The sequence below is a fragment of the Enoplosus armatus genome, chromosome 8 (genome assembly GCF_043641665.1).
Source record: "Enoplosus armatus isolate fEnoArm2 chromosome 8, fEnoArm2.hap1, whole genome shotgun sequence".
In the NCBI taxonomy this organism is placed as follows: domain Eukaryota; kingdom Metazoa; phylum Chordata; class Actinopteri; order Centrarchiformes; family Enoplosidae; genus Enoplosus; species Enoplosus armatus.
In genome coordinates, this window is record NC_092187.1 from 16,843,151 (window position 1) to 16,864,723 (window position 21,573).

Consider the following 21,573-nt stretch of genomic DNA (forward strand, 5'->3'; position numbering starts at 1 on the left):
ACAGATGTTTGAAAACCTCTGGACATACGGGCACAGTTGTCTAGATTTTGTCTGAGGGTGGGGGCATACAGTGTCAGGCTTTGAAACCCCCTGCTTTAGCTTGCAATGTCATAAAACAGTTTTGCAACATTACTTTTGCTAAATTATCATTGCTGAGATTGAATATAATTGTTTTTCATTACAACACAAAAGTATCTTGGATTCAACACTAGTAGAAGCTGATGAGGAGCTAATTACAATTGAGGCATAAAAATGAATAACATGGTACCTACAAGTATCTACGGTATGTGCTTAAAGCTCTATGTCTATACGTATGTTGCTGTCAAGTGTTTATATGTGTGCGGCATGTAAGAACATCTTTGTGTTGAGTGTGTGTGTTGATTAATGTGTGTGTGATTGTGTCTGTACAGAGTGGATAGAGGAGCACTCCTCAGCAGCGGCTCCATTAGCAAACTACGCTCCAAACCACCTGGAGACCTACAGGGACCCACAGGTCCCACCAACTCTACCTCCCGGCCCTGCAGGAGCCAAACGTAAATCTTTATGTTTAATAGACACTGTAGATACATAATTACTACTGCTTGATTTTTCTGTAATATGCTCTAGACAGTGGCCCAAAGGTAGATGTAGTTCAGATTCAAACAGGTAGCGATTATAAAAAAAAAAGAAAAGAAGAGAAAAAAGAAAGTTTTCTGGACAGAAAACATGATCCCAACGATATGGGAAATTACAGTATGTGGAAGTGACAAGCGAATGCACGCAGACCAAATGTTAGACACATGTCAGAGACTTCTAATAACCTTGTCTGGTTATCTGGTTATCAGTCAACTGTTTCACAGCTGGGCCTAACATTTGAGGAATCCCAACCCTCCTCCTCTCAGCTTGCAGATTTTTCCACATATAAGACAGCAGTCTACAAAGTATGATCCTGATCTGAGAGACAAAATTACCACAGTATCTACAAGACATTGTTCAGGAATGTTGACTGTAGAGGATGTGGAAGGACACACAGCTAAGAGTTGTTTTTCCGGTGCTCTGCAGGAGGGAAGCCTTTCTTCACAAGAAACCCAGCAGAGCTGAAAGGAACCTTCATCAACACAAAGCTGAAGAAGAGTCGTCGCGGCTTCGGCTTCACTGTGGTTGGAGGCGACGAGCCAGATGAGTTTCTGCAGATCAAAAGTCTAGTGCTGGATGGGCCTGCAGCCGTGGATGGCAAGATGGAGACAGGTGCAGTACATAACCACCATCCACAGGGGGCACTGTTTTCATTCCAGCAACACACACAGTAGTGTTCCTACACTACATCCATCTTCTACACTGCTCATGGGCCCAGTTCCAGTTCAGCAAGTGCTTAAGGGCTTTCTGGTTTTTAAGCCCGTTATGGACACTTTCCATAAGTCCGCAACTTTACAGGCCTTACTTAAAGGCACATAATGTAAAGCGTTCTGACCTTAAACTGCAATGGTAGAGGAATTGTGCATTGTAAAAATAGGTTATCACAAATATTGATTTGGTCCTAGAAGCAAACAATGAACACTCCAGTTCATTCAACTACATACAGTCTGAATGATCAGCCTCACACTTCACTGTGCATAGAAATGTCTCTATCCAAGTAATATGATTTCACAAATTCCTCATACAGCGTTTGAAGCACTCACAGCCTCCTGCACTCACACAGTTACAGTGATGTCACAGGTGATGTCGATTAAAGGGGAACTTTTACACATCAAAGTCTGTTTGCAGGTTTTGGGGAACACCACTGCATATGGGAAAAAGGTTGGATCCAGAGGGAGCTGTCAGAAGTCTGATAAATTGCCTCTAGTGATCAGTCATTTCAGGTGGCGTCAGTTGGGGTGTTTGGGGGGGGGGGCATTGGAACTGGGCCATGCAGTTCAGGGTTGCAGGGGGCTGGATCATATCCCAGCATACACTGGGTTTGAGGCATGGTACACCCCTGTTAGGTTGCCTATTAACAACTGGATAATAATGCTAACAGTGTTTTTTAACAGTGTTAAAAAAATTTGACTTGATATATTAACTTTAAAAAGATGTTAACTGTGTAAATGATGGCATCACTAACAGTATAATTTTCCTTGATGCAGGTGATGTGATAGTCAGTGTGAATGACACCATTGTGCTGGGCTACACACACGCTCAGGTGGTGAAGATCTTCCAATCTATCCCCATCGGTTCCATGGTGGACCTGGCTTTATGCCGTGGCTACCCGCTGCCCTTTGACCCCGATGACCCCAACACCAGCCTGGTGACCTCAGTGGCGATCTTGGACAAGGAGCCTATCATTGTCAACGGACAGGAGACGTTTGACTCGCCTTCCAACCAGGCCGGACCCGTTAACGGCATGAGGGAGCCGCGGCCGCACAGCCCCTCGGCTGAGGTGGCGTCTAACGGCTCGCACGGCTACTCCAGCGATGTGGTCACCCTGGCCTCGTCCATAGCCACCCAGCCCGAGCTGATCACCATCCACATGGAGAAGGGCGACAAGGGATTTGGCTTCACCATTGCCGACAGCCTGACGGGAGGCGGGCAGAGGGTCAAGCAGATAGTGGACTATCCACGCTGTCGTGGCCTGAAGGAGGGGGATATTCTGATGGAGGTCAACAAGAGAAATGTCCAGAATATGAGCCACAATCAGGTGGTGGACCTGCTGAGCAAATGTCCCAGAGGCAGCGAGGTCACCATGCTGGTGCAAAGAGGTATGTGTTACAACTTGATGTCAAATATTTATCAGCAGGGGTGGATAAATAGATGCAGTAACTGAAGTTTTGACGTGAAAGGATGTGATTAAGCGCACAAAAGAATGCGCTGTTGTCTGCTGAACAGCTTGAATAGTTGGAGCGGAAAGAGTGACATAATGAGAGAGCAGGAGAGAAAAGTGAGGAAGAGAGTGGGTGGCAGGTTGAAAATGCTTAGACTGGATGGGATGAAACGAGGAGAGGCAAAGAGACGATGGGCTTAGTTAGCATGGCAGTCGATGAGCAGATGAGTGTGGGAAGGAGTGGGAGGATGGGTAAAGAGGCGAGATAGATGAATGAGAGGGGAGGGGAGGAGGAGCACATTAGGTCAGGGACTCGTATATGTTATGAATACGGATGTTGCTGAATTAGACCTCACAGACTTTGTCGGTCTTTACGTTTGCTTTCGTCTTATGATGCTTGTATGATAACTAGGTATTGTGAAGGTTGTGACTGTTAATTTTCTGCTCTGGATGTGTACAACAACAAAACAAACGGTACCATGTAATGAATAAGTGTGTGGAGATTCAAGTCTGTGTTCATGGAAACAGAAAATTACTGAATGTTTCATTGATTTTGATTAGAAAATTGAGTATTCAGATGTTTGCTAATGTAGTCGCACGTTATTAATGTGGATTTTTTTAATGGTGAACGCTACTTTCTCTGGATTCTCAGCCTGTTCACTGCTACACTGTGCCATTCACGGTCCTACACACAACACGTTTGGCCTGGAATGACCCAGAGATAAATGTTTTTCTCATTGAAATGTCAAAACAAAACAAATTGTTTGCTCGAGTGTAAAGTATCCACGCAGACACTGAATGACATCCGAGGTCCCTCATTTGTGTCCAAGCCTTATTGTTGGTAAATTGCTGTCCATGCCGGCAGGTTGGGATATGCACCCCACATCAATTATGCCCTCTAATGAGTTGACCTTGTGCACTGCTGCTGGAATAACGCTGCTGTATCGTGTTAAATGTCAGCATCATTACGGGCCTGTGTGAGTGTGTCTGTGAGTTTGTGTGTGTGTGAGAGAGAGAATGATGCGGGGCAGCATTCCTGTTACCAGAGCTTAGAGGGAGACGTGCAAAGAGAGCAAGAGTGAGACAAAGAGGAAGTAAAGGAGAGGAGAAGTGGGAAGGAGGCTACGGGCAGTCATAGATCATCTCTGTTAGCTTTGACACCGGCCTGTCATTATCATGAGCTCAGGTGAGTGGCCAGGTGATGAGGGATATACACTACACACACACACACAGGCAGCCAGGTGGTCGGTATTTAGATGAATGAAGCTTCTATCTCAATGGTTAGACGCAGGGCTGAGTGTTGCTTGAAATTTGAAATAGTGCAATACGAAATATAAATATGGGTTTCCACAAAACCCGTCTTTTATTTCATAAAATACAGTCTTAAAATGATTATGGTTTAAATCAGAAACTGTCCGATCGAAGATTAAGTTAAGAAGAGTCTAAACAAGCTTTCAGTGACAGCTGACACGCAGTATTGAGGTTTGAGGCGCTAGAAAATTTAGCTGAAATGTTAAATTGATTACTGTGCCATTCTGGGTTGTCTGAGACAAAAGTTAACACGTGGAGAAACGTGGAAAAATCTTTGGTCGTCAATCCATAACGGTCGTCTGCCATAACGGCAGGCGTGACATTTCGTAAGCGCCATTTTTAGAATAATATTTAGGGAAGAAATGTGCGAACACACAAACCAAAAAAAACATTGAGGAGCTAAATAAAGAGTGGCGCAGATGAATGATGCGAGTTCATGACGTGCCTCTGCTCTGATATACTTTTTTTAAATCGTAGTGCTACAAATTCATCGCACATCTGATATGCCTCAATCTGATATCGTGCAGTCTGACACAGATTGCGACTGAGATTTTATTAGACCCAATACGATCTTTGCTGTCTCACAGTGTGAAGGCAGCTTAAGTCGAGCAACAGAAAATGAATAAAAAACTATTTTCAAGTCATTTATCAGGCAAAAATGCCAAACACTCACTGGTTCCAGCCTCTCAAATGTGAGGATTTGCGTCTTTTCCCTTTTTAATATAATTGTAAACTGAATATCTTTGAAGACACCACTTCGGGTTATGGGAAATTATGATGGGTATTTTTCACTATTTTCTGACGTTTTCTAGACTAAACGACTTACTTGATGAATCCAAAACATTCATCACAGATTAATCAACTATAAAAAAGAATCATTAGCTGCAGCTGTACTGGGTAATAGCGGTTGTTGGGACTGAGACGTGGGCTCGGCTTTCTGCCTGAGAATGATGCGTGTGACCTTTTAAGTGATCGCTAGCAGCTAACGCATAATCATTCACAAACAACAATTATGGGAGCTAAGAGGAGCGAGGTAAGGCAGATAAGAGGAGAGAGTAGAGGATGAGAAATAGGAGGGCCAGGGATCATGTCTTGAGAAAGTGGAGGTGGAGGATTAGAGGAGAGAGTGTGAGATTTGCTGAACAGCACTGGAGGTTCAGCGAGGGGAGCGTATACGAGGCGATTGGTTTAGAGAAGTTATAGGCAGAGGAGAAGAGGAGGAGGAACAAGGTGGACTTCAGCGAGAGGAGAAGAAGCCTTAATCTGTTCATCTGTGACTCATCAATCTGCGCTGACTGACTCAGAGTCAGCAGAGTCAGTTTTCAAGAGAGGGCACAAAGCACAAGGTCAAACAAACACAACATCACACAGGGATTGTTTTCTCTCTAACATGGCCGTTATTTTATGTTTCCCACAGTTCCAATTTTGTATATGAGATTGAGTTACAGAAGTTACATTCATGCAAAATATTCTGTGTTAAATTTATGAATAAATCCTTATTAAGACTAAAACTGAACCTAACGTAGCTTAAGCGTTGTCAGATTCAGATTGAGTTGTTGAGAGATGTGCATGACAAAGAGAGAGAAAAAAAACATATTTTGTAACATTACACCAGTTTAGGAGGCAGCATTGCTCTGAACTGAACAGTGTCAGAGTAGTTTGCTTGTGGCTAATCGCAGATAGATACACAGCGAGCTCAGAAGCCTCACAAGTAAAAATTCAAATGTGTTGTTGTCACAGAGCGTTCACAGAAGGCTGTAGTGCATTTTGCCAGAGTGCGCCTGAAATGAACAGAGCCACATTTTGGTTTTTGGATTGCCCAACAAATGGTATCCCTAGTTTCAATTCTGTGGTCGTTGAAACACCTAGAAGAGGGGAGGAATGGCAACTGGTAATTTGTGCAATGGAAAAAGACAAGAGGTAGAAAAGGCTGTTGTGGTAATGGAGGAATGAGCTGCTAAAGGACTGTGTAGTGAGAGTCTGCAAGCCAGTCTAAGATTTGGAAATATATATTTATTAAAACAGCCTTTCTTAACCATCACCTGACAAATGTGCAGTGGACCGAAATGTGTTAAGCAAGCGTGATGTGCAGGATCCATTTTTATCATTTAGTGATTTTGTGGCGCACTTGCACTCTAAGCAGTTGCATGCTTGAGTATCTAACTGTTAAAAATATCTATTATTACCGTAAGCTTTTCTAAGACGTTTTTATTTTCCAATGAGATTTTAAAGGCAACATCTGGTGTTTTCAAACACTGGATCTTCCCCTGTGAAGGAGGCCAGGACAGCTATGACTCCTCCATCTTGTCTTCCCATCGTTGTTGCCATGACAATCGTGCACAGCGCTCCTGTCCCCTGAGAGACAGAGAGAGAGAAGAGAGAAAATGAAAAGACAGAGGGATGGGATATAAAATGTTGAGGATATGAAGGAAGAGGAATGAAATATGATGATAACAGGCGACGAGGAAGAGCGAGACAATATAATTTAGAGTAGATGAAGAGATGGGAGTACTGGATAATAGGACAATCTTATAAGTAGAGCAGGGACAAATGTTTACAGGTTTGGCTCAACAAAAGAGAGCATTACTCATGTTGTACGCCCTCTAACAATGTACATAGAAAACCTGGAGGAAGGACCATTCGTTCGCTTTGTGTGGGCTCTGCATAGACCCACCAAGGCCACAGCTTCAACGGCATATTGAAACACTGAGCCACTCACCGCGCTGCAGATTCAGTTTGAAAAGCTCAAGCTTTTTCAGTGCTGTTGCTCCACACACACACACACACACACACACACACACACACACACACACACACACACACACACACACACACACACACACACACACATTTGTAACCACACAACTATGCAAAATCAAATTTTCTGCATTTTACTGAACTTGGGCTGCTGTTCACCAGTGGACACCACAGTTTGCATGTGTGATGGGACAGATGGCAAGGACATTTGTCAAGGCTAATCAAGAAATACGCAGGTCCGACCCACTCCTTCACACAAATTATACAAGCTATTGAGCAGAAACACTAATGCTCATATTGCCGATTGATAATATGAACATGTCTTTGAGGCTCCCTGCCTTTAGTGCTGTTCAATAACTTCCCCACCAACACATTTCTTTGTAATTCTGCTCATTATTATAAGTGTACTTCACTGTAAAAGAAGTAAAGGAAGCAGCCTCCTCCACACTGATGCTTAGAGCCAGTTTAGGTCACCAAAACAACTGATGACGCTCGCTTTTTTTTGGGTTTCTTTTACTTCCCGTCTCATTTGAATGATAATGGACACAGTCTTAGTCAGTCTGGTAGAAGTTTGCCTCTGTAATAATAAAATCAGGCCTTTTAAGCCAATGTTGCATGCTTAGTGATCAGTTCGAGTCTTTTAAATGGAGCAGCGTTCTGTTGCGGGGTATTGAGCAGAGCTTTACTGTCATTCAGCAGCTTCAGCAGAGTAAAAGATATCAGGATTAAGGCCCCCGGTGCATAATGTAAATGCTACGTGTGTCTGTGCGTGCCTGCATACTTCGTCGATGTTTGTGCCCTGTGCATAAATAAAACACTCACCTTCTTGCATACCTTCCTGTGCTGGTATTACATCCATATAGCATGCATGCATTTATGGATGCTTCCACACGGATGCGTGTGTGCAGGAACATGCGATTCCCATATTTCTTTCACCGAGCTTCAGCTGCTCATAAATGTTACTCTGTTACTCTGAATTACAAGACGTCATGCGTCCGCATCACAATGCCAGAGTAAGTTCAGCAGATTTAAATGTACTGCATCATGCATGAAGATGCGCTCACACCGTGCAGCATGTAAATCAGCTGTTCTAGCTGACACAGTGGAGGAATGTAGAGGTGGGGTCAAACTATGTCCGTTCCTTGCATCTTTATTCCCCTTCAGTTCCACGCCCAAATTTATGAACCATATGGCCATAGTTAAATTCAATTTCTTTACGCTTGATGCTGATTATGCTGACCTCGTTTGGCAGTTTGAAGATTTTTCAGAGGTTGTTTCAAAGTGAAAGGTTTTCATTGACCTCCCACACTGTGTAATTTAGGGCTCCTGGGTCATATAACCTGCTGTTGTAATGGGAAACACTTATTATTGATATCTGACCTTCTGATGTGTGTCCTTCCTGGGTCACACACACACACACACACACACACACACACAAAAAAACATTCATCAGCATGTCAGCAGCTGAGATGTTCCACTTGCTCCAGTAGCTGGCACCCCATAATCTGAGGGAGGGAGAGAGGGAGAGAGAGGGAGGGAAAATAGGGAGGATAAATTATGAATCGAGTAGAGAGAGGGGCTTTGCAGCAACAGAGAGTTTTAACATTTAATGATTTTTTGCCAATGCAGCAGAAAGAGGCTAAGATGGATGCTTGCATGTTGTTGCATGTATTAATGTCGCTGGTCCCATTAATACTTCCAGTAAGCTTTTCTCTGTGCATGCTTGGTATCAGATGTTGTGGGAAGTAATATGTTTTTTATAGGTCTCTATAGCAAAAATGAAGAAGGATGACGTTGTGATGGATCAAAGGTCTGACATTAATGTAAATGTGGTGTGCTGCTGCTGCTGCTCACTCCTCGTATTTAACAAACTAGGCCTGCTATCACTGTATACAGAACTACTTGATTGCCTTGGCAACAGCAACTCTTTGTCCCGATCCTGCCTCGCGTCGTTCATGCATTCATTTGTCTATTTCTGTCTGAACGCACTGGGCTGTAGTGAGTGGCAGGGAAAAGAAGCTTCAGGAGTTTTCTTGGAGAGAAGGTGGAGTCTGAATAGCTGTGTGTTAATATGTTTGAGGTAGAGGAAACTACTTGATGAATGAATTGGGTTGCGATGGGTGTGAAAATAAAAGCAGCTAAGCGGGAATGTAGATTATTCCCTACACTGGTATGCTGTGAATTCTCTCCCCTGACAACTGGCTCCAAGTATTAATATTTCATTAGCACAAACGAGATTGATCTTCTTGGTGACTCTCTACAGTGTGTTAACTGGTGTATAAGAGAGAAAGAGAGAGAGAGAGAGAGAGACAGATAGAGGGAGAGCAAGTCATGGTGCACGGAAGAAGAGGAGGGGGGAGGGAACAAGAAAAAAAAATAGGCAGAGAGAGAAGATCAGCTTCTCAATGTAAGCCTTGAGCAAAGCAGAGGAGTGGAGAGGAGAGGAAACAGCTCTGTAGTTGCTCAGAAGATGTGCATAGTAAGGCAGGAACTCAGGCTTTCCTTTGATATGATGCTCAAGCTGCTGAGCTCCTTCTCAGCAGTTAATAGTTGAGATTCTGCTGGAGAGCTCATCTTGGAGACAGCTGGCAAGAAGACTGGAAGGGGGTGGGGGGGTGGGGAGGGGGGGTCTGTGGATGCTTGTGGGGACCTGTAGCTTGGACCAGCACTCCAGGGCTGCAGCATAAGTCGGCCTGTCTAATGCAGATAAATCAGCTGCTCCTCTTCTAATAGCACGGGTGAGAGCGCTGAGTGAAGTGGGATACAGCACAGGGGGAGGAGATCACTTAGATTAGCGAGCAGCGTAGCGCAGTGTGTTGCTCAGAGAGAGAAAGCAACAGAGAGGAAGAAGAGGAGGAGGAGGAGGAGGAGGAGGAGAGAGAGCTGGGCCAGTTGCGCTCTGCTCTGCAGCAGGAACCAGGGTCCAGCCATTCGTCCTGGGGAGTTTTTGATCAGAGGGGACAGGGGAAGAGCCCCGCAGGTCATTGATGCTCTCTCTGTCTCTCTGCCGATGTTTTGCAGGAGTGGTGCCAGCCAAGAGGAGTCCAAAGCTGGTGGTGAGTACTATGATCTTCAGCTCTTTTGTGTGTGTGTGTGTGTGTGTGTGTGTGTGAGCGCGCATGTTAGCTCAACTGAGTGAAAGGAGCGCTATTTAAAGAACAAAAGACACAGAGACATGACATCTAACTCTTGTTCTACTATTCTGCATACAGAGCTTCATAAACCTTCATTCCTCTTTACTTCTTTCTCAGTCTGTCACTTTGACTTTTGCTTATCTTGCCTCTGTGTTGTCATGTGTCTTTGTTTCATATCCTCTCTCTTTCTCTCTACGTCCCTCAACTCCTGCCACGCTGCCAACCTGTGACTGATTAGGCATAGCCTGGACCGAGCAGTGTAACAGCGACCAGCTGTTGGGGAGGGCAGACAGCCACAGCTGAGGGGAGACGGGAGAGAAGCATGAAGGAAAGATAGGGGGGAAAAGAGGATGTGGATGAGGGAGGGGAAGACCAGTGTGGAGATGGTTTGTCCCACAACAGTGAATCACTACGATAGCCCACAGATGCAGAGGACGCACTGAGGCTAACAGACAGGGAGAAGGGGGCAATGACGACAGAGTGAGCTGGAAGCAAAGCAGAGGGAGATTGGGGGAGCTGGAGGAGAGATTGCAACAGATTGCAATGTGACTCGGTAGTTGTGACGGATAAGATAGGATGGAGGGGGAGGACGGAGGGGTGGCCGGTGGGGAGGGGGCGAAAGACCAGTTCTTTAGTAGCGCAAGGGTCTCTTGAGGGACAGTGCAGTTATTCAGGAGTTTAAAGAGCAAACGCCTCCTCATTTTTACGACTCATCTCAACCTGATAAAAAAATCAATACCAGCTCAGAAGAGATGCCAGTGCAGCTTTAAATTACTGTCACCCTAATTCACCCCTGGAGAGCCACCGAGTTATAGTAGAAGGACGTTTCCTCAGGACAGGCTCGTCCAAGGTCAGTGGTGGGTTCAATTCCCACCACTTGAGTGGAAGAAAACCTCGTCCTGTGCCTCTTGATCTGCATTACAAAAGACCTCCCCTCAGATGGCTGGATGTTAGAATTAGGATTAGTTTGAAATGATATCAGGGCTGCGGGTGTTACCTATTCAGGTCACATGGCACGGCGGATGGAGGGGGGGGGGGGGCGCTGTAAGGAGGTCGAGTGGGACCAATAGTGGCACTGCCTGAGTGTCACTCTGGATTAGCTTTCCAGTGAGGAAAAGCCAGTTTTCCCCCCTCTGTGTTATGTCAGTGAAATGTCACGCTGCATGCGACTTCTTGTCAGCCCAGAACAACGATTTTGCCTCCAGTACAGAGTCTAAATAAATGCTCACAGTAAACTCCCATATGCAAGAGAGACTGCGCTGTCCCAACCCATTAATCAAGTCTCCAGTGATCAACTGAGAAGTCAATTTTGCTTGGCTATTGTCCTCATTAAGAAGCACTACTGGAATATTTGACCCTTCATCTCGTACAGTGTGATGAGTGAGAGACTGTGCCATGACTTCTCTGCCATTTCACGCACTGGTTTATTATTCACATCAGATGAAAAATGATTCTGTTGTCATATTTGCGCCTTTTCACCGCCAGTAATTGCATTTTCCCAGTAAGGCTCATTTTTCATGAAGCTGTAAAGTGTTTTGTAATGTGCATCTGCAAATAACAACGTGGTAATGTGTACATTCTCTGGTTGCAGAATCAGAATACAAAGATTGCAGAAAACCATAAGGTGCCTAGCAGCGCAATAACAAGCCAGTACTATATATATCGTCGAAGCAGGTGACCAAAAACAGCCCTGTGTTAAAACAGCAGCTTTGTTGGTGGGGGGGGTGTTGCGTCAGGCATCCGTGACACAATGAAAAACGAGTTTGAGTAAGAGATAACGTAAATTTGAAGGCTTATCAAATTTGCGTTGCAGCTGGCCTCATTCAAATAAATGGAGGCTGCACTTTTTTCGCGTGCATCTGCATGTGGCCTTATACGCACGATTAACACTCAATATTTTAAGTGTTAAACCGTTTGTATTTCACTGTCAAAACAGCCGATTATTTTACACAATTTAAGCAGTTAACTGAGTAGCAACAACGTACTCGTGATACTTCTCTCCTACTCAGCGGGATTCTTCTCTGCTTTTGAGATTTTACAGTTTGCTTTCATGCCAGATTTTACACATTTCAGTTGAAGCCAACCTTGATTCTCTGCATAAGTTTCCATGCAGGACCTTCTGCAATAAACGGCGACATTCTTTGTTCATTAAAATTCCCTCACATTTCAATCTGTCTTTGTCTCGCAACCATGGAAACCAAGTAATTTCTCCTCACACTCCAGCAGACGTTTTTAGTGAGAAATGTTCTACTGCAATGTCTAAAAGAGATGACCTTGGATGCTTTTTCTTTCTCTTTGTCCTCCATCAACACTTTTCTCACTCATCTCTTTCCCCTATATCTCGCCCTTATCACTGACTCACTTATCACTCTTACTTTTTTTTCTCCTCTCTCTGCCCTCTACCTCCATCCTCTGCTTATATCCACCCCCATTCCTTTACACACATACACCTATCTCTGTTTTCTGTCCACCCAGCACCAGTTAGAGAGGAAAGACAGCCAGAGCAGCTCACAGCACAGTGTGTGCAGCCATCGCAGCACCCACACCGATTCTCCCAGCCACCCACCCTCTGCCATGCCCAGTGAGGCTGTGGCTCCCACTCCTGCTGCCCCCACCCAGCCTCTGCCAGGCCTGCCCCCTCAAGACCCCGCAGATGGCACCCTCACCCTCCAGAAGAAGCCAGACCCCTTTAAGATTTGGGCGCAGTCAAGGAGCATGTACGAGAGCCGACGTGAGTAGAATTCAGTTCTTAACTTATTTTAGGAATTTGAAAGTTCTGCTGACTTTAGCATTTAAACGGTCAGCAAGGTTTATCCTCCAGCGATATTACAGACCTTTTAACCTCGTATAAGGTTGAATATGGGCTGAGATCATCTGGCAGGAGACGTTTGATGGTTTAGATTCAAGATAAAAGATAAGAAAAAAGCTCTCATTTGGGGATTGACCTGCCTAAAGATCTGAAGCTATTATCACACATTTTTGTAGATAAGCTTTTATGTTATGATGTAAAGGAATTTTCTGGCGAAGAGTTAGATGAGAAGATCGATACCACTCATGTTTATATGGCAAATATGAGGCGACAGCCAACAGCCGATTAGCTTAGCTTAGCATAAAGACTGAAAACAGGGGGAAACAGCTAGCCTGGATGAAGTCCACTTACCAGCACTTCTAAATCTCACTAATGAACACGTTGCATCTTGTTTGTTTATTTCACAACAATCTTTTCACAGGGGTTAAGTGCAGACTATTTCTTGCTTTAGGAGGTGTCGCTGGGTGGGTTTTGTTATCCACTATTAAGCATTTTGTAAAATCATTTGCTAAATAAAAGGTCTACTGTTTGATTTTGGGATTAAACATAGAGGTCATGAAAAATGTAAAATGTAAACATGTCCACTGGTTGGATAGCTGGACCCTTTTGATAAATTGGAAAGACACCTTCCAAATGCCTCTAATTGCTTTGCTTAGAGTGCATTAACAAGTGCATTTCTTCAAACGTGGAGAAGTTACACAGAGTACAAGACACAGCTGTGTATACAGTGCGATCACCACAGAGCACATCTCTGTCTACATGTGTTTGTGTCTGTTACTGCCTATTTGTGTGTTTGCTAAACAATTCTGTGCTCACTGAGTCACAACTGATTCTGTGACAAAAGGTGCCTCCAAGATGGAAGTGTCCTTGAAAACACACACAAGTGCTTGCTGATGGGTGGTGGTGTGGTGGTATGTGTGTGTGCATGTGTCAGTCGCACACACACAATGCTCTTGTCTTCCTCTTGACTGAAAAGAACTGGCAAGTACAGAGAAAACAAACAAAGAATAGCGTGTGCTCTCCTGCACATCATCCAGTGAAGGGACAGGGCACACTTCACCTTTTAAACCACATTTAAAAAACTGACCACATTTACATTATCAGCAGCCACACAGCTTGTCTCACGCCCTGTTTAGTCACTGGTAAAACAAGAGAATCCAAAAGCCAAAAGTGGAACACCAGAAAGTAGGCAGCCTCTCTGTGAGACTCCTCAATATCATTTGCAGTCATGGCCTATTCTTGCATTATTCATGGGGAAACACTGTAAGGGTGTCAAACCACTTATTTTGTGTTTCTAATAGAAGAGCCTGTGAGAAAAGGGGGAAGGATCTTCCGAAATAACGGGTTCACTCGACCGTTCTGGCTGAATTACATCTTTCAGACCTCCTGTACTTGTACTGGTGGCGATATTTAAAGGGAGAATAGGTCAATATATGTTTTTAAATACATCTCTGTGTTGTAAAAGACTGCTTTGTGATTGTAGAGGGGTGCTGACTATGGTAGGTCTGCTGTGTTAGCTTGTCGCACATTGTGATTGTTGCCAGCTCAGACGTGCACATGCTCGTGTATTGAAGTGTTGGTTAATAATCATGGCTGCCTGTAGAATCTAGGACTGCTGCTGATTAAATATTAACTGGGCCCGGAGAGGGCTGCTTTAAGCTGCGGCTGATTGGTATATCTGTTTGATAACCCCTGAAGGAGCTGCAGCCCCCTTTTTTTTTCTTTTTTTTTTTTTGAGTCAGCGGGGGAGGAGGGGAGACACAATGAAACAAGACAGAGGGAAGGAGACAAAGAATGACAAAGAGGCCCAGATTCTCTCGTCTGTGTTTTCAAATGTATTCATGTGCACGTTGCCACATGCAAGTGCACACTCTGTGGTTTGAAGCTGCACCTCTTATTGTTAGTTTACGTTGAGCTTTGATCATTCCTCCATACGCACGGTTCAGCGGAGGGTTAATTACAAGTCTAGCAGTTTAATTCACACCAAGCACATTATTTGGGGGGGGGGGGGGGGGGGTCGGAGAGGCTGAAGCTAATGGGTTCACTACTGGCCTTGCGTGGCAGCCGTGTAGACAGCAGGCAGCTCAAGAAGAAGTGGCCTGTGCCTCCTGTGCGGACTGGCCCTGTGGGTTGAACAGACTGACACCAAATTGCCTGTGTCCTCCTCCACAGTCTGCTCTGTCCACGGCAATATGCAAATGTGAGGGGAGTTGCCCTGTGATGGACTGCAGGAGAGAAATAGGCGAAAATTAGGCTACAAATCCATGTGTGTAAGAAAGGTTCGGTTACAGTCAAGTCAAGGCAATTTTATTTATATAGCCCAATATCATAATTGGCCTCAATGGGCTTTTCAATCTGTACGGCATACAACACCCTCTGTCCTTAGACCCTCGATTCGAATGAGGAACCCTTTCTGTGATGCCCGTGTCTATAATGCATTATAAACATACTTATAATGCGTTATAATCTGCTCACAGCAAGTTATAAGTACTCAAAATTGTTCATAATGCTTTATAACAATAATCATAACACATTGCAAAGCATTTTGTAATGACTTATAAAGTAAAGTATCATAATACTTAGTATCAAAAAATCTTTTTGCAAGGATCAAAGGAATTTCATTACTTCACTTAAAACACCCAATGACCACTTAAAGTAACTTGTAATCAGTGAATAAAACAGTGATTATAATACATTATAAAATCATTACAATCTATTACAGCTATGATCCTTACAAAAAGAAATAATATTATGAATATTTATGAGTGCTTGTAACTTAACTACATTATAAGTATGTTTATAATGCATTATAGACACGGGCGTCATTGAAACTCCCAAAAGGTCAAACCTCAGGAAGAGCAACAGATGAGAGATCCTTTCACCCAGGACGGAGAGACATGCAATAGATGTCGTGTATACAGAACAGATTCACAGCAGAAAATCATAGTAAATACATTCATGATGACAAAATGTAGATTGTAAAACATGAGGAGATGGCTCCAGGAGGACAACTGAGCAGCTTCAGGCGTTATAAAGGTTATATGCTTATAAATGGGGGCTAATAATAGGGCATCTCCACTGAGTAACTTGTCAGACTGCAGGTCTGCGAGTATGACGAGGTCACAGCATGCAGCCTAGTTTGTGGTCTACACATGAGAACAAGGAGCCAAATCTGCTCAGCGAGGCAGGGCGGAGGCGAGGGAAGGAGCAGCTGTTGATCCTGCCTGCTCTCATTCTGACACTGATAGAAAAACAAACAAACCTTATTGATCAGCGATTACACAACTGGACGTGGATTTGTTATAATCAGACAAGACGGGAGACATAACTTCTTGATTAGAGTAACAAGCGTTCGGTGATTAGCCTTCATTCTGTAGATGCAAATCATAGTCATCGCTGAGCGGAGCCTGCAGGTCTTTGGCAGATTTGGTGGTTGATCTCCATGGAGTCCTCTCACTGTTTCTCTTGTGCATTTCAGTGCCAGATTGCCAGGAGCAAGACATTTTCCTTTGGCGGAAGGATACAGGGTTCGGGTTCCGTATCCTGGGAGGAAATGAGCCCGGGGAGCCTGTAAGTATCCCTCCACCTTTGAATCCCATCAAATGTTTATCACAATAGCTGATGAATTCAAAGACTGTGCACACACACTCCATACTGTTGCTGATCATTTTAAATCTCTGAATGCTTTGTCTATTTGCTTTGTATGCTTCCCAGTTCAAGAAGATGTTCTCTGTTTTGTTCCATTTCCTCCTGCTCTTCTGTCTAGTCTGCCTTTAAACCAAAGAAGCAGAAAGTCCTAACACATCAATCTCTCTAACTGGTGCTGTGGCTCTCTGGAGGATCATATAGACAGCTTGTTAAGAGAAGCAAAGGCCTTACCCACAATCCCTCTGGTTGTGCGCCATATATTTGTCTTAAAAGGAGGGAGCAAGAGGGAGAGAGGAAGGCAGATATTGAGGAATAGAGGGAAATAAAATGGCAGCAGGCTTCAGGTCTACCCCACAGGAGTTAGTACTTGTTGTTTGTGCCAAAAAATGCTGGGTGGTAGTTGTGCGCTTGTTTCTGTCGGAGCTGTGTGTACACGCCCACACAATGCCTAAAGCACACAAGCTTCTCCGTGGCCCCAATAGGCTGCTCTGGCCTTCTTGGTTTCTCTGAACGTCAGCCACAAATACCTTCAAAGTAGTGCAACTGTAGACTGTGAGACGCTGCTGTGTTTAACAGATTTAAAATCAGAAGGAGATAGAAGGAGATAAGTCACAATGAGTCACTGTGCTTTCTCTTGGCTGGTGGTTTAATTTACTGCAGTTTAATGGCTCTCGATTAGCCATAATAGTGTATCATAATTATAAAGCTACTGTATTCATGTCACTCTGTTTGTGAGACAATGAATACAATGGATTACAGCGTCATTTAACAAAAGTCAGTAATCCGTTACATCATGCATTGTGTGCGCTTGCCTTTTCCAGATCTACATAGGACACATAGTGAAGTACGGGGCAGCAGATGAGGACGGGCGCCTGCGGTCGGGCGATGAGCTCATCTGTGTGGACGGCACGGCGGTGGTGGGCAAGTCTCACCAGCTGGTGGTGCAGCTGATGCAGCAGGCTGCCAAACAGGGCCATGTCAACCTCACAGTCAGGCGCAAGTCCCCCGGATACCCAGGTGATAAGAGTTTTACATACAACTTGTGCATGTGTCTTCATACATGTGTCATGCACTGTCACATGTATGTTATAGTAAGTAAGTACAGTAAGTAAAACTTGTCTAACCAGGCCGTTCTCTTCCTCCTTATCTCCAGTGTCAAAAGGGGAAGGTGACGTTCCCCCGTCGCCGGCCTCCTCCCACCACAGCAGCACCCAGGCGCCCAGCCTGACAGAGGGCAAGCGGACCCCCCAGGGGAGCCAGAACTCTCTCAACACCGTCAGCTCTGGCAGCGGATCTACCAGCGGCATAGGCAGCGGCGGCGGAGGTGGCAGCGGGAGTGCGGTGGTGCCAGCTTCTCTGCAGCCGTATGATGTGGAGATCCAGCGCGGAGAGAACGAGGGCTTCGGTTTCGTCATTGTGTCGTCTGTTTCCAGGCCCGACGCCGGCACCACCTTTGGTACGTGAGGCACACTGAGCTGGAGCTAGTTGAGATTGACAGGGACTTCTATTCAGTTTGACATGAGAATTTATTTTGTTTACTAACGACTTCAACATGGTTCAGTTTAGACTTTAATCTGACTCAACAGTTTGATTGTTTGGGCATTCGTAATCTGTATTGGTGCGTGTTATGTGAAAAGAGTTTTTCTGAAGATCATTTAGTTCACTCTCCGACTGTGAGCAGCATACTCAGATAACTTCAAAACAGAATAATATTTTGTCCTCAAAGCAATATTTTTCAAAGGTTACCACATGGCACTGACGATAATACTTTGCGAAAACAATTTTCAAACCACACCCGTTTCATAGGTTTTAAGAAGGGCTCACCAAGTTAAATTGAAGACCTTTTCAGATCTTTTTAATACCACATATAATGCAACTTAATAACTGTTTCACAATCATACTGTTCAAAGCATGAAAATATGAGATAAAACCAGTACAGACGTTATGGCCATGAATTCTTATTTATTACATCACATTTTTTCAGTACTTCGCAGCAGTAATTATATAACAATAATTATATAATCATATAATAATTTAATTAACACAACCTGAACCAACAGAACCAGAAAATGGAAGAATGAATCAACCAACTGACAATTATGAATTCATTTAAGTTGATTCAAGCTTTTGCTAAAATCCAGTCTCGCCCGTTATGAGAGAATGAGCTTCCGAGCTTCTGCAGTAGTGACAGCGCTTGTTGTAGATCTGATTGTGCCGACTGAAACTCCACAAAAAAGATTGAACAGCATCCTGCACGCGCTGTCGAAACAATTCCACTTTTAGTTTTTAGGTAATGTCTCCCAACAGCCCTCATTCAGATACAAAAACATTTTATTACTGCCTGTGACAGACAAGAGAACATATTTAAGACTTTAATACCTTCTAAGGCCTTTTTATGATGAAACTAAAGACAACGTTTTTTTATCTTTTCAAGACCTGCAGATACCCCGAACAATTTGATCTCATAAAGCCAGAGAGTTGGCATGAAACAGCCCCAGTATCCTGTGCATACCTCCCGCAAAGAGACACGTCCACAGAGATCATCAATGAACCACTGAGTAAAATGAGTGATGCCATCTCCTGGTACAATTACAATATTTTTGCAGTTACTCCTCATTGAGTTTGCTCTACTTTATGAATAGCAGGCGGGTTTGACAGGAGTGCTCTTAATGCCACAGACCGAGGTCACAAACCTGCTATCATGAGCTTAGGGATAAAGAAATCTCTTTGTGTTCAGAGCGCACTCCCTCAGGATTGGTCTTGGCTGCAGCTTTATCACAAACGCCATCATCACAGATTCATGCCTCACAGCTGCCCTCACCAATTCATTCAGCATGTAATTGAAGTCTACTCAGCACACTCCTGAGCTGTCTATACCATTTACGTATCACGGCAAAACAGCAGAATTGCATGTATTAAAGTTGCTCAGGCATTGATGAGGAATTGTAGACGTCCTCCTCGAACAAATTTGGCATTAACCTCTGAGTGATGAATTTCCAACACCAATGTCATGCCAAGGTCCCTTGTATAGTTAGCCATTATGATGATGTACTGTGGTGTGTCACAGGCGAAAACACAAGAATGGATGAGACGTTTGCCACACTGACTGCCCAGGGATCCCACAGGCTAATGGTGTTGCTCTGCAAAAGGCAATGCAAGAATTAACGTGTTATTAATAGGGACACTAGTGACAGTACTAGTCAACAACCTTGCCTAAACGTCTTGTAGTCTTTTGAGGTTCCTGTTTTTGCTGCTGCCTCACAGCGCTCCCCTGCTCTGCTCCGTCACTATTCCTCTAGGGACGACGAGATAAATGGACTTTGGTGCTTTCATGTACTGATCTAGGATCATACTCTAGCATCCAGCGCTCACTCTCCTAATGGATTCCAACCATGTGGGACGTGAGCTGAAACGTGACGGAGGAAAGTGTATTATTTTTAAAAAACAGACATGGCTCTGAGGACTCTTCCAGGAGCGCTAGATGTTTGTCAGTCCTGGGATGAACAAAGCAGTTTCAGCTGATTCAATCCCCCATATATAAACCGTAGGGCCCATCCCCCCCTTTCCTCCCCTCCTACTATGACCTGGGGTTGGTGTAGTGCTTAGCAGATTGGGTATTAAATCCTGGGTACTTGCCACACCCTGTAATGTCCCACATCACATTATTTAGATACAGTGACAGGATACAAGCGCATTTTTTCAATCAAGACAGAGGGAGGGCAGCTGCGAAGTAAGGATGATGTAATAAATATGGATGTTGCAAAAATACTGGATGGAAGGAGCAGAGATAATGGGAGGGTGAGGAGAACTGGAGATCCCCAGGGACTGTTCAGAGGTCCTGTATAAACAAGATGTGCCGTATTGAACTGTCACTCAGGTGCAGATTGTATTTCTTGCAGTGCTTGCATCGACCACATGACCATATGTAGGCTATAGGCTGCACATCTCACCTCAGGGCGCTCCTCTTTAGGAATCCTTATCGTTTTCTGAGCTGGTCCAGATCCCACAGCTCAATTATCTGACCGTCTTACACTGCAGCAACGATTGTGTGCTCATTGATCCCTGGTAGGAGGTGCTGTCAGGATGCTGTGACCGGCAGTTTTACCTCCCATTTCGGAGGCATCTAGTATTTTGCATGTGTACTGATTGTCACATGTTAACTTTTGATGTACATTCAACTTAATGGTTTTCTGTGGGTGAACTGGGATGTAGTAATTTGGATAATTAACCTTTCTTTTCGTCTCTTTCTCCCTGTCTTCTTTGTCTTTTCCTTTTTTGTAAAATTTAAAATCTATACAACCAATCAATCCAATCATCACCACACACAATATACACGCAAAACAAACATGTATGTTAACACAAAAAGCTGGAAATGCTTGTGTGGCCATGCCCCACAAAATAGGGCGCATCATCGAGGGAAGCCCGGCGGACCGCTGCGGGAAGCTGAAAGTAGGGGACCGAATATTGGCTGTTAACTGCTGCTCCATCACCAACAAGTCACACTCGGACATCGTCAACCTAATCAAGGAAGCCGGGAACACAGTCTCGCTCAGGATCATCCCGGGTGATGGTAAGGCTTTTGGCTGAAAGCCTCACATGGCTGTTTCATAATGCAGCACAATGTGACTTATTCATGGATGTGGTGGGAAGGAAAGGGCACCGCTGCTCTTCACAGGCAAGAGCACCCTTCATCAGGGTGTGAACCCTGGTATCTTAGAGAGTGAGTCATTGAGTAGGAGTAAGGTGAAGTTGCCCCCAGAAACTGCTGTAGCACTTACACAATTCTTCTCTCTCCTTCTCTCTTTCTGCTTTTTGTTTATTTTCTTCGCCAGATATCTTACCATTTGCAACATTTTGTCAGTTTGAAAGGATTAGAAACACTGCTCACATTTAATCAAGTGCTTCCTGTTGGCGTTAATCTCTTGAGCTTAGTTTAGGAAGAGGAAACAGAACTGCATAATATCGCAGCACAAGCAGTTTGCGACCCAAAGCTCTACATTTGGGTAAAATATGTCAAGTGCTGTAATCAGGGTACTTGCTACTGGCTGAGCCACTGGTCCACCAGTGAAAACACAGCAGAGCCCTACTGTAGGACCCTCCATAGAGACAGAAAAAGTTTATTTAAGACTGGAGGTGAG

General features: G+C 44.3%; 1 protein-coding gene across 1 annotated transcript in view; it reads left to right on the forward strand.

Annotated features, from left to right (window-relative positions):
• LOC139288612 (membrane-associated guanylate kinase, WW and PDZ domain-containing protein 1-like) overlaps positions 1-21,573 on the forward strand; it is an 89,003-nt gene that overhangs the window by 62,605 nt on the left and 4,825 nt on the right. Inside the window, exons 11-19 of the mRNA XM_070909941.1 lie at positions 411-533; positions 1,042-1,227; positions 2,103-2,714; positions 9,866-9,900; positions 12,454-12,709; positions 16,266-16,357; positions 17,257-17,452; positions 17,589-17,891; positions 20,802-21,005. Coding sequence (XP_070766042.1) covers positions 411-533; positions 1,042-1,227; positions 2,103-2,714; positions 9,866-9,900; positions 12,454-12,709; positions 16,266-16,357; positions 17,257-17,452; positions 17,589-17,891; positions 20,802-21,005 — 2,007 coding nt within the window. The remainder of the gene's footprint in view (positions 1-410; positions 534-1,041; positions 1,228-2,102; positions 2,715-9,865; positions 9,901-12,453; positions 12,710-16,265; positions 16,358-17,256; positions 17,453-17,588; positions 17,892-20,801; positions 21,006-21,573) is intronic.